This window comes from Dipodomys ordii, unplaced genomic scaffold (genome assembly GCF_000151885.1).
Source record: "Dipodomys ordii isolate 6190 unplaced genomic scaffold, Dord_2.0 Scaffold168, whole genome shotgun sequence".
NCBI lineage: Eukaryota > Metazoa > Chordata > Mammalia > Rodentia > Heteromyidae > Dipodomys > Dipodomys ordii.
Window position 1 is genome coordinate 2,571,327 of NW_012267384.1, and position 14,160 is coordinate 2,585,486.

Genomic DNA, 14,160 nt, shown 5'->3' on the forward strand with positions numbered 1-14,160 from the left:
TGCAAGGCAAGCACTCTACCACTGAGCCACCTTCCCAGCCCCCATCAGTTAAATTTTATATTGCTTTTTATTTTGAATACTTCTGCAAATATTAGTACTTTTTTTTTTTTCTTTTGGTGCTGGTACTTGGGCTTGACTGACCTGAGGTTTTTTTGCTTAAGGGTAGCACTTTACTACTTGAGCCATAACTTTACTTCCAACTTTTTAGAGGTTAATTGGAGATTGTCTCAGACTTTACTGCTTGGACTAACTTCATTCAAGCCATGAGCCACCAGCACTCAGACAATGACACTATCTTTAAGGATAGTCATAAAAGTAGATATATGGATGAGGTTTCTAAACAGTATCTTAAAGAATATGAAATAATGTTTGAATATTTCCTTTATGAAGTTTTATGAATTAAAAACTTTTGCTCTTGAATATAAAGTTCAATCTGAAAATGTCTCTGAATCTGTCTTGCAGTTGAAGTTTAAGAAAATACATTCCAAGACTCCCAGTAGATTATCAAGCTTTAGATGGTATCAAACTATAAATTCTACTGTTTGTTTTAGGGTTTCTTTTTCATTTAAAAGAAGAAATTTCTAGAACTAATTGCCAGTGCTCATACCTATAATCCTCACTACTCAGATTTGAGGATCTTGGTTTGAAGCTAGGCCAACCAGAAAAATCAGAAGAGACTCTCATCCCCAATTAACCAGCAAAAAAACGGATACCAGAAGTGTAGCTCAAGTGGTAGAGTGCCAGCTATGAGTGAAATGACTGAGGGGAAAATTCAAGCTCCTGACTTAAAAGCTCCACTACTGGTACTCCCTACAACACATACACATAAACACGATCATTCCTGTGATACTACCATTCTAGAGGCTAATGTAGGCAGGGTCCAGAGTTTGAGGCCAACCTGGGCTACACCCTAGCTCAAAAATAAATAATGAGGAAAGATTCATTTTGCTCAATAGAAATTTCCACCCATAGTTTTTTAGTACTTTAATTTGGGGCCTGTGATAAAGGAGTAAGTCCCATCATAGCAGAGAGCAGTTGGTAGAGCAAAGCTGCTTTACCTCATGTAGCCAGGAAGCAGAGATAGAGGAATCCAATAGGGTCCTACAGAAACTCTCCTTACTCTCCCCCAGTGACTTACTAAGCTCCTACTTCTAGTTTTTACCACTTCTCAATAATTCCATCAACTGGGCCCAAACCTTTTGGGAATGTTTATAATCCCAACCACAATGACTATATTAAAGATTGAATTTAAAATTAGATATACTAGAAGGATAGCAACAGTAAGTTTACCGTAAATCTCTCAGTATTTGTATGTGGGTATGACAGTCAGGTTATTGAGTTTATTAAAAAATACTATTTTGCTTAAAATTATGTAATGCATACAAAGATAAATGTCATGAGTATGTGAATTTAAAAACAATGTAACCATCTGTAAGCATAATCAGTGCTTTTCATTGTACTGCAGTTTATTTAGAAACATATAATTGGAAGTCATGGTTAAGAAGTAGGTAGGTAGGTTGTATTTTAGAATAATAGTTTTGAAGTTTTCTTGGGTATTTCTACTATAAATTCCAGCAGTAATTAGAAACTGCTTTTTTTAAATTGTGAAAATATCATACATTACATGAGCAAGGAGGAACTGCTTTTTAATTATACTTAGTGATTATTCAAAATATTATATTTACTGTTTTATTACATGAATATCATTATAACTTTCTCATTACTGCTAATCACATTTCACATTTTTTATTTGAAATATTTTATTGCATTTAAAAAAATATTTAGAATATCAAGTAGATAGTAGTCAGATGCTGATGGCTTACAACTGTAATCTTAACCACTCAGAAGGCTGAGATCATGAGGATTGTAGTTTGAAGCTATCCTGGGCAAAAATGTCCACAAGACTATATCTCCACGACCGGCTGGAGTCCTGACTAAAGTGGTAGAGTACCATCTGGACAAATTGCATAGTCCTAAGTCCACACCCCAATACTGCCAAAACATAAAGCAAAATAAAATAAGAATAATAAATGAGTTTAGAAAGAAAATTTGGGAAGCTGGGTGCCAGTGGCTCACGCCTATAATCCTAGCTACTCAGGAGGCTGAGATCTGAGGATCCCAGTTCAAAGCCTGCCTGGGCAGGAAAATCTGTGAGACTCTTGTCTCCAATAAACCATAAGTGACTCTGTGGCTCAAGTGGTAGAGCACTCACCTTTAGCTGAAGAGCTGAGGGACAGTGCTCAGGCCCAGAATTCAAGCCCCATGACTGACCAAAAAAAGAGAGAGAAAAAGAAAATTTAAAGACTAAGCATATATAACTCAGTGGTAGAGTGTTTGCCTGACTTGTGTGAGGCTTTAGATTCAAAAGTCCCAGCACCAAAAAGCAAAACAAGTTGACAATTGGAAGATGCTCAGCAAAGTATAGCAAAGCTATGATTTCAATTTATGAAGTCTTTTTTTCATCATTTTTTTTTGGGGGGGGGTCCGGTCGTGGGGCCTGAACTCTGGGCCTGGGCGCTGTCCCTCAGCTCTTCAGCTCAAGGCTAGTGCTCTACCACTTGAGCTACAGCGCCACTTCCGGCTTTTTTTCTTTTTGCTTATGTGGTGCTGGGGAATCGAACCCAGGGCCACATGCATGCAAGGCAAGCGCTCTACCACTGAGCTACCTTCCCAGCCCCTCTTTTTTTCATCTTTTGACAGCTTTTGAGAAGCTAGGATTAAAGTTGGCACTGTGCTACTTGGTGAATATTGATAATAATAAAGATATAATTATATTACAGTAGTGTTTCTAATATTTATGTCCTATTTTTCTTTCACATGTTTAGGAAGATTATTCACATCTGAAATATATCTTTTTATTATGATAGATAGCAATTCTTGTGAAATTATTTTCAATATTTAATAACTTCTAGCCGGGCACCGGTCGCTCATGCCTGTAATGTAGCTATTCAGGAAGCTGATCTGAGGATTGTGGTTCCTAGCCAGCCCAGGCAGAAAAATCCGCATGAGACTGATGTGGCACTGTGGCTCAAGTGATAGAGTGTAGCCTTGAGCAAAAGAAGCTCAGGGATAGTGACCAGACCCTGAGTTCAAGCTGCAGTACTGGCAAAAAAAAAAAAAAAAAAGGATTGGATAGAACAAATAAAATCAGATTTTGAACCATTTACAAGATCTAGTACAAGATTTTAGTTTAAACTTGACCCAAAGTGTTTAGAATGACAATTTTGGTTGCTGAGCGAATGATGATAATTTTGAAAAATGATTCTTTTGGAATAGAAAATAGTTAATTGGCAAGTACATGACTTCAGCTACAGTAATAAGTTCACTTGAACAGGAGCAAGTAATCAAGTCAAAAGAATAAATGCTTGATAATCACCAGAAAGAAAATCTGTCAGTTTGAGCTGACACATAGGACTTCAAAAGCACTCTAAAGGCCAAATCTTAAAGATCTGTCCTTTTAGTTAGTGATCCCGGAATCTGTAACATTTTGCAGATAATCACTTTCTAACCTAACATTACCCAGTAGCACAGAACTATGGTTTGTTTAAAAAAAAAAAAAATCTGATGCACTAGTGGTGAGGATTTTGTCTCCTTTTAAGCCAATTCATTTGCAATTTGATTGTAGTTTACTCAGTTTTTTTGTTTTTGTTTTTTGTATGCCATAAAATGTTGGCTAAGAGTTTCTGCAAAGCCCATCTGAATTTTTATTTGAAGGCTCCATGGATACTCCAGAACACCAACACCAACCCTCAGATCTCAGCCTCTTGAATGGCTAGGATTACAGGGCTATACAGCCATCTTGAGTAGTTGAGCCAACACATCAAAACATAGTTTGATATTACTTCTGCCACTATTGGTCATTGGCCTGTTCTACAATACATTCAATTTTTAGTTGGAGACTTTCCAAAGGAAAAAAATCTAAATCATGTCTTAAGGCATATGGTTCTTGGTTTCAGGATATCTCTGGCCCCCAAAAAGTTACATGTAAATCGGCATGTCTCACTTGAAAAATTAATGGTTGTAATACTTAAAATTCAACAGATGGCAAGTAGAGCTTACCTTTAACAAAACCTAAAAGCCCTGCTACAAGAATGTGAGTCTTGGGCTGGGAAGGTGGCTTAGTGGTTAGAACGCTTGCCTTGCATGCATGAGGCCCTGGGTTTGATTCCTCAGCACCACATAAGCAAAAAGAAAAAAGCCGGAAGTGGCGCTGTGGCTCAAGTGGTAGAGCACTAGCCTTGAGCTGAAGAGCTGAGGGACAGTGCCCAGGCCCAGAGTTCAGTCCCCATGACTGAACCCCCTCCCCCCCCCAAAAAAAAGAATGTGAGTATTTGAATAAAGGAGTTTTTGGTATGTATGTGGATTGTGTGTGCGTGTTGTGCCAGTACTTTTCTGCCTAGGCTGGCTTTGACCTGCAATCCTCAGATATCGGCCTCCTGAGAGCCACCAGCACTAGGCTTTACAGAATGATTCTTTAAATAAGAAAAAGAAACAAAAACAACAGCTTTCCGCCCTCCCAGTATTTTACAAATAGTGGAATTTTTAACTGTGGTGTGATTAAGATTTGCCTGTAGAATTTTATTTTTTGATGGTATTGGAGCTTTTCCCTTCTCTACCCTTACTCCCTTTGCCCTCCCCAAGCACTCTACCTCTTGAGTAACAGAGCCACTTTCAGTTTTCTGGTGGTTTATTGGAGATAAGAGTCTCACAGACTTCCTTTCCCAGCTGGCTTTGAACCATGATCCTCAGATCTCAGCCTCCTGAGTAGTTAGCATTACAGGAGTGAGCCACCAGCGCCTGGCTATGGTGATAATTGTTCAAGTAGAAAAGTTACTATAAATGAGAGGTTATTTGTTTGAAAGTAATGCTTTATTTTCCTGTTGAATTTAATAAATGGTTGGTATCCAGTTAGCTCTGTGCGTGTGTGCATGCGTGCGTGTGTGTGTCCCTCCTGAGGCTTTAACTGTGTGTGTGTGTGTGTGTGTGTTTGGAGATAAGAGTCTCGCAGACTTTTCTGCCTGGGCTGGCTTTGAACCATGATCCTCAGATCTCAGCCTCTTGAGTAGCTTAAGATTACAGGCTTGAGCCACTAGTGCCCGGCCAGTATTTTTTTTTTTTTTAATTAAGGAATTTGTTCATGGTCAGTTCATTGGCAAGGGAACAGCTCAGGTAACAGCAATTTACCCTACTATGTTTTTAGGAAATTCAGACTTCAGTGTTAAATATTTAGAAGCTGTATAAACATTTCTAAGAAGCTAGGAAATTAATAATAAAGTGAAACTAATGTATAAAATTCTACCTGTCTTAGCCTCTCATTGCCCTTCCATTTCATTATGGGTCTATAGATAAGGATCATTTCCTGTATGTAGAACAATTAATATTTAGCCACTGAATTTAATAATCATGATAGAATAACCATAGTAGTTTAATAATCCATTAATGTTATGTTAGTGGATAGTTTTAAGGCTAAAATTTTCTTTCAAATTACATGGTTCAAAATAAATTTGTGTGCCATTCCTGAAGTTATCAGATCAAAGAATTCCCACAGTACCGTGGAAGCCTTTGAGTTTTGTATGATTTGGACTTGGTTATCCGGGGAGTAGCTGAAAGTTATGGTTTTATGACTATTGATTTTTCATATTATGAGAAATTGAGAGAACTCAGGGGACAGCTAGTGTTTGCAGATCTGGAAAGACACAAAAACACTTTGAACAGTTTTAACAAATGTAAAATTGGAGTTGATTTATTAAATTTGTACTTACAGGAAAATATCCAGAAAGATACCAGGGAAAGTTAATTGTTTGTTGCACCCTTATAAATGTCTTTGTATTTGTTTCTTTCACTTTTTTAAACAGTGAATTAAGTTGGAAAAGCTTATGTTTTTAAACAGTGAATTAAGTTGGAAAAGCTTATGTTTTATTCTTTGCACTAGTAAAACTAGTAACTTTAAGCACCAAAATTTGCCTTTGTTAAAATAATGGTAACTTCTGTGTCTGTGAGCTTACATAACTTGCATTTAATAATAGAAGTTTCTTTCTCTCCATTCTCTCCCATTCTTCTTTTCTGTCACTCTTCCCATCTTTGTTTAAAATGTCTTTTAAGATATACAGATAACTATAGAATAGTAAATATTTAAAATCTTAATGTGTTTGGGGGGATGATATGGAAAATATTTTAATAAGTTGGAATTCTTTATAGATTGTTTTGTTAGTAATTGCTTTACTAAGGCTGCTAGCAAGTCAGGCAGTAGCCATTAAGTGAACCTCTACTGCTGACATTAATTTACAGGGGTCAACAGGACAAAACTCTGCGACATGATAGCTGATCTGGGAGATGATGAGCTGCCCCACATCCCTTCAGGAATCATTAATCAGTCTAGGTCAGCCTCTACTAGAATGACTGATCATGAAGGTTCAAGAGCAGAGGAAGGTACAAAATTTAGCTACCATGTTTGTTTATATTGCAGAAGACATGAAATTACATCTTAATATTGCACATTTGATGTTGTATAAAATGCTGGAGATCATTATATATGATCTTCAGAGAAGGCGTTGGGCAAGCTCTTTGTATAATTGTCTTAGGGACTTTGGGACATTTTGCTTCTCTTCGTATATATTTTTGTTTTTAATGTTAGGTGAAGCTGTTTCTATTATAGGTCACTTCAGCTCACCTTCCTTAAATTTAACATAAAGTGTACAGTTCTAGAAACAGGAAATAATTTACAAAAAAATCAGTTTTAAATACAGGAAAGACTATTGAGTTCTCGTGGCTTAACTTTAGCAACTGTTAAAAACTACCACTTGCTAGAAGACAGCCAAGAGTTAGGCATTGCACTGGGAACTCTACACATATATTCTAAAATGTGTAGCTGTTCTCTAATTTAATCATTGTAGGATAAAGGAATGTTAATATCTTCTACTTGGTATCAAATGTCCATGAGTTCATAGTGAATTTTCAAATATTTGGCTAAACCACATGTACAGAAAATGATAATACCACTTATTCGAAATCAGTTTCAGGAAAAAAAAATTTTTGGGGGGGGGGTCCGGTCGTGGGGCCTGAACTCTGGGCCTGGACGCTGTCCCTCAGCTTTCCAGCTCAAGGCTAACACTCTACCACTTGAGCCACGGCACCACTTCCGGCTTTTTTCTTTTTGCTTATGTGGTGCTGAGGAATCGAACCCAGGGCCTCAGGCATGCAAGGCAAGCACTCTACCACTGAGCCACCTTCCCAGCCCAAGGGAAAAAAAATGTTTAAGATGCTAGATATACTTGACTAGTTTATAATTCCGGTTCTTGTTAGTTACAATTCTAAGTAGTAAATTTGAATTTTTATATAAATATTTTAATAAATATGTGGCTGATATGTCATACATTTAATTTTATTTGATGTTTCTGTTTTTTTGCTGTGTAAAGGGTTTGTTCACCACAGCCAAACTTTTTGAAAACATCTTGTTCTCCTTTAAGTTTTCTGTAGTTACATATTTACAGCTGATAGTGAAAATTTTGCCTTTTTCCTTACCTTAATTACTTCCTTTACCCTAACCTTTTTAATCTGTAGGAAATTGAAGGGAAAACAACCAAAACAGAAGCAATGAGAAGTAAAATAATCTGCTGATTTTTCTGGATCTAATTTTCGTTTACTCATTTTACTTGATAATGTATTTTCTAAAATGCACATAGCAATTGAGCTTTTTATATCAAATAATATAGTGTAACGCTGTAGAATTTTTATAATTTACATTTTAAAATACAGATTTTCTAGTTTAATAAGACAAAGCCTTACAAAAGTTATGAAGCCTTTAAAAATGTCTCATACCAACTTGATAGGGAAAAACATAACAATCAAGCTCACCAGTTTAGAGTTGGCTGCTGGTAGCTCACATCTGAATTCCTAGCTAATAAGGAGGCTGAGATCTGGAGAACCACAGTATGAAGCTACCTGCAGCAGAAAACTCTTCAAAGGTCTCCAAAACTAACCAGCAAAAAGACAGCAAGAATTGAGCAGGGTAGCAAATCAAAGTGTGATGCTTGGAATTCAAACCCTAGTACTGACAAAAACAATTTAGAGCTCTTTAGGTGTGTTTATGTATGTATTTTATAGAATAAATGTAAGTTACAGATTTCTTTTATAATGTAAGTTACAGATTTCTTTTAAATCTTAGTAAAACTTAAGCTGTTTGAGTTTATATCAAATATAATTAATTTCTGTAGCAGTCTTCTAGCTTTATGCCTTAAAATATTCTTGTTATCTTTCAAGGTATAAAAATTGAGTATCTACTGGGCTCTGATGGCACACACCTGAAATCTTAGCTTCTCAGGAGGGTGAGATTTCAGAGTCATGGTTTGAAGCCATCCCAGGCAGGAATTCTTTAGATTCTGCTCCAAATAATCCTCGAAAAAGCTGAAAGTGGAGAAGTGGCTCAAGTGGTACTAACTTTGAGCATATTGCTTAGACAGTGCCCTGAGTTTATTTTATTTATTTATTTATTTTGGGTCCAGTCTTGGGGCCTGAACTCTGGGCTGGGCCTGGGCGCTATCCCTCAGCTCTTATGCTCAAGGCTAGCGCTCTACCACTTGAGCCACAGCGCCACTTCTGGCTTTTTTCTTTTTGCTTATGTGGTACTGAGGAATCGAACCCAGGGTCTCAGGCATGCAAGGCAAGCGCTCTACCACTGAGCCACCTTCCCACCCCCAGTGCCCTGAGTTTAAACCCCAAGGCACAAAGAAAAAAGAATGAAGGTCTAATCTTTAGGAGAAGTACTTGTATATCACAAACCTTCAAACTATTGTTACTAAAAACTTAAGATCTATCATATTTGCATTTGCATAAATGCAACCAGCTTATTATTGTGTTTATCAGGTTTGATAAAATTGGGGGAGGGTTGGGGATATACCTGAATATGATAGAGTTCTTGTCTGCCTGTCTAGTATATGTAATGCCCTAGGTTTGATCCCCAGTATCTATACTCCTTATCCTCTCACCTCGCCTAAAATGAAGATAAAGGAGTTTGATGTGTCACTTACAGACTTTCTTAGTCATAGTGTTCATGAAAAAGGAAAATTACAGAATTATGACAAATACCTTATATAAGATCTAGTAAACTGTAGTATTTTTATATAAAAGAAAATACTAGCCAGGTTTCTGTGGCTCATGCCTGTAATCCTAGCTACTCAGGAGGCTGAGATCTGAGGATGGCTCTTTACAGCCAGCCTGTTCAGGAAGGTCCATGAAACTCTTATTTCCCATTAACCACAGAAAAAGTAGGAAGTGATGCTGTAGCTCAAGAGTGATAAGGCCTTGAGGAAAAGGAGCTTAGGGACAGCACTCAGGCCTGGAGTTCAAGGCCTGGGACAGGCAAAAAAAAAAAAAAAAAAGAGAGACAAAGAGAGAGAGATGAGGGAGGGAAAGAAGAAAGAAAATGCTAACAATAATATCTTAAATTATTTGATGCTATTTTAGTAAATACTTAGTAAAAGTGCTATCTATAGTTGGTGTCATTAAATTAAAAACAAATTATTACTTTGTCTTGAATTGTTAATTGCTATCAGTATTAATATGAATTTGTAGAATACACAATTAGTTTACTTGGCAGGAAAATGAGGGAAAACAAATTGCATGTTTACTATCATTGCCATATGCCACAATGATGGTTGATGTGGAAAGGAAAAATAACACCTTAAGAGGTATTTGCATGTTTGTATTTATATATGTAAATAAAAACCAAGTAAGCAGAATAGTTGCTATATAATAAAAGATAGATATCTTTTGAGAAAAGAATAAAAATATAGCTACATGATTAATTAGAAATAAACATAAAATGCTAGGGTTTTGTTGTTGTTTGCAAATTAATCTAAAACTCAAGGAAAACTAGCTAGTATTGCCAAGCCTTTTTTTTTTTTTTTTTGGTCGGTCCTGGGGCTTGACCTCTGGGCCTGGGCGCTGTCCCTCAGCTCTCCAGCTCAAAGCGAGCGCTCTACCACTTGAGCCACAGCACCACTTCCAGTTTTCTGGTGGTTTATTGGAGATAGGAGTCTCATAGTCTCTCCTGCCCGGGCGGGCTTTGAACCGCGATCCTCAGATCTCAGCCTCCTGAGTAGCTAGGATTACAGGCGTGAGCCACCAGCGCCTGGCTGCCATTTTTTTTTTAAGCATATCCCTAAATTGTTCAGTGGTTGATCAGAAATAGTCCTGGGAAAATAATTTACAACATAACATTTTAATATGTTAAAGTAAAAGTTATTCCATTGAGCTTTTACAGTTTTTTTAGTGATTGTTTGTACAGTTGTGAGTGGGAAGAATTTTGGCATTTTGTTTTAATTTGTCTTAGGGTCAAATTATGAGTTTAAAAATATTCTTTGTAGTAGCAACAAATAGTAAATTTTACTTGATAACCTTCATGTATTTGTTCTTAAACATAATTTTAAGCTGTTGATTTGATAGTTCTTGACTATTTTTGGTATTACTAGTAACTGTACACCTTGGTATTGATAGGAAAGATCAGTGCTACATATTGTTCATATTCAGTAAGTATAATAATTGAAAAAGTAAATCCTTAGCATTTCTATTTTTTCTCTTATGTTATCAGTTTTACTTTCTGATAAATCCTAAAGGTGACTTTGAGTCTAATTCTACAACTTTGATGAGATAAAATAACAAATACTCTAATAAAGGTGATCTTTACTTTTACCATAGTAATATGCATTGTATCTTCCCAGAAATATTTTGATAGTTTTTGTGATGTCTAAATTTTATTATCCTTGTTTTCTGAAGTGTAATAAATTTATGTAATTTTCACAGCAATTAAAAAATCTACTTTTTTAGTGTTTCCTTTAAGTTTTATGAATTTTAATTGTGTTTTGAGATATTTTATTATGAGTTGAATATTCATCTGGACATCTTTAACATTAACATTTAGCTCTCAAAACATGTTTGAAATGACACTGAAAATTATTGCTTACACTCTAAGTGTTAGAGTAAAAATTTAGATGCTGATATAGAGTCATTCAAACTATGACAAGAGATTAATCACAATGTAGAGAAAAGTATAATTGGAATTGTTAATATCAACATGCAAAGTTATAATAATGCATATGATACAAATTTAAGTTAAATGAAGCATTTCTGTGAATTTTGTTTGAAATTAAAATAGCTGTTCTGAACAAAAATGTATTTCTAAGCAGAAATATATTTTAAAGGTAAATAGTACAGTTGAATAGTAATAGCTAACATAAGTTAATTGACACAATATAAATAGAAGAGGTCATTAAAATGAAAATCATAGTCAAATCTTTAAAGCTGAAAGGCATTTGAAGATCTCATGAATTAACCATATAGAAGAATAATGTTACTAGTGGTAGAACTGCCTTGTCCTAGACCATTGTTATTACTGGCTGATATGGCAGACAGTTTGGAAGTCATTAACATTGAATGCTTATATTTTTATCAAGACTAGAATACCTAGTAATTCTTTAGAAAGCAAAAGAAGTTAGCCTTATTAGCTTTCTAAAAAATATTGTATGAGCTACTAATAGGTTAATTAGTTGAGATTTGTTTCCCATAAATAGTTGAAATCTGATATTTGATTCCATTAATCAAACAAAATTTATTTCTTATTTAACAAGTAAGCCATAGTTACATTTACTGAATTGGTAAAGATTTAAATAAAATTTTTATGCCCTTCCTCCCATCCTTGATTATAAACGTGTAGTTAGTGCATATTTGATTTGTGGAAGATGGGTACATTACATTTTCACCATACTTGTTTATTACTTCTTAGTGATTTTTTTTTTGGTAGAAGAAGGAAGGTAGAAATTCATTATACTATTAAATTATGTAACTGTTAAGTGCTTAAATTTCCCCTACAATATTGTCTTGTACTGTATGATTTTTCAGCATTTAAGAAGCGGTTTTGTTCTTTATAGCTGAACCAATAACGTTTCCATCTGGAGGAGGCAAGTCATTTATTATGGGTTCTGATGATGTTTTGTTAAGTGTACTGGGCCTTGGAGACCTTGCAGACTTGACGGTAACAAATGATGCAGACTATAGTTATGATGTAAGTGCAGTTTTATTTTTAATTTTGTAATTATTTAATAGAAGGCTCCTTATTTTTTGGAATCAGTAAAACAATTTATGTCAAGGTGCATGGAAAAGATATTTAAGTGTGTCAATGTATTAATTAGAAATAACATGAAGTTTTTCTTTTATAACTTTGGTGCTTAAATTTTTCTTAGGTATTTTGGTGGGTTAGGAATTTGGGTGATTACCTTATGGTCAGCATATTACATCTTGAATAGTTAGCTCTTGGTTATATACTCAAATTCAGCCATATATGGGCATTAACGAGAAATAAGTAGATAATCTGAACCAATTTTTATGTATATTGATAAGAAGCATACTCTTGATTTTTTTTTCTTTCTAAAGAATAATGTTAAAGTTAGCTTGCATCATTTCCTAAATAACTCCATCTGGAGGCAAGAGAGCCGAATAGGATTGGTGGGAAAAAGTGCTAATAGCTAAAACTACTCTTTTTTTTTGGCCATGGGGCTTGAACTTGGCCTGGGTAGTGTCCCTCGGGCTCTACCCCTTGAGCCACAGTGCTACTTCTGATTTTCTGCTGGTTTATTGAAAATAAAAGTCTCACAGACTTTACTGCCTGGGCTGGCTTTGAATCGTGATCCTAAGATCTCAGCCTCCTGAGTAGCTAGGATTACAGGCGTAAGCCACTGATGCCCAGCTTAAAATTACTCTTGAATCAATGATTTATACACATTTGACATGCAATTGAGAGTGAACTGTACTTTGATGTTAGTGAATTGCAGTTTTTCAGCGAGTTAATTTTTTCTTTATAACTTCCCCCCCCCACACACACATATATATGTTGTTGTTTTTTTTTTTTTTTTGTCAGTCATGGAGCTTGAACTCTCGGCCTGGGTGCTGTCCTTCAGCTCTTCAGCTCAAGGCTAGCACTCTACCACTTGACCCACAGCGCCACTTCCAGCCTTTTCATTTTCCTTATGTGGTGCTGAGGAATCGAACCCAAGGCCTCAATGCATGCAAGGCAAGCGCTCTACCACTGAGCCACCTTCCCAGCCCCACCCCCTTATATTTTATACTTAATGTTAGCATGTTTTGTTTTTTTTTAGATAACAGCCTTGATGGACTGGGTCTAATAAATACTGGAATACTAAATATTCTAAACTTTTTAAGTTTTATGTGCAACTAAGTACAAGTAAACTTGACTGCTTTAGAAGTGACTTAATAGCTTATTTTTACAGATGGAGAAATAAGGGTAAAAAGACTAAATCTATCAAGTCTAAGAATTAGAAAAAATATGAAAATATTATTAAAGGGTTTCTATTTTAGACTTTTAGATAGTACCTTAACTTGCTGCCTTGGAAACTTCACATGTATATGGCTATTTGGTTATATATGTATTTCATTTTGATGTAAAGTATTGCAGCAATAGTAGTGACTTGGTTTTCATCTGATATATAATATAATAGGAACTTTTGAGTTTAGCATGATGATTAGGTAAAGGCAGATTAAGGAATTCTTCATTTAACCTGGGTATTTGAAAAGCTTCTGAAATTATTCTTCTGAATGCTTATTAAATGATATAAAGTCTCATAATTATTTTAAGGTATTTTAAATTTCTGTCGGACATTTTAGTAAGTTTTAAATAACATGTTTTAAACACAGCAAAAAGAAACAAACAAAAACTCCATATACCTATGAATTTATTGATTTTTACCAATAAATAGTGCATGTTTTCTTTCTAGCTGCCTGCCAATAAAGATGCTTTTCGAAAGACATGGAATCCCAAGTATACACTACGTAGCCATTTTGATGGAGTACGGGCATTAGCTTTTCATCCTATAGAACCTGTGCTGGTTACTGCCTCTGAGGACCATACCTTGAAACTATGGAACTTGCAAAAAACAGTTCCAGCCAAAAAGTAAATATTTTATTGTTAGTAGTATTTTCCTCTGATTTTGCTTATATGAGTTGTTGTTCCTTTTTACCATCCTGTATCTGTTCTTCTTTTCTTTTTTTTTTTTTTTGGTCTGGTCGTGGGGCCTGAACTCTGGGCCTAGGTGCTGTCCTTCAGCTCAAGGCTAGCGCTCTACCACTTGAGCCACAGCGCCACTTCTGGCT

The 14,160-nt window shown here is 35.6% G+C and overlaps 1 protein-coding gene across 1 annotated transcript in view; it reads left to right on the forward strand.

Annotated features, from left to right (window-relative positions):
- Strn3 (striatin, calmodulin binding protein 3) overlaps positions 1-14,160 on the forward strand; it is a 69,068-nt gene that overhangs the window by 41,382 nt on the left and 13,526 nt on the right. Inside the window, exons 8-10 of the mRNA XM_013033446.1 lie at positions 6,289-6,429; positions 11,925-12,058; positions 13,785-13,960. Of these exons, the coding sequence (XP_012888900.1) occupies positions 6,289-6,429; positions 11,925-12,058; positions 13,785-13,960 (451 nt within the window). The remainder of the gene's footprint in view (positions 1-6,288; positions 6,430-11,924; positions 12,059-13,784; positions 13,961-14,160) is intronic.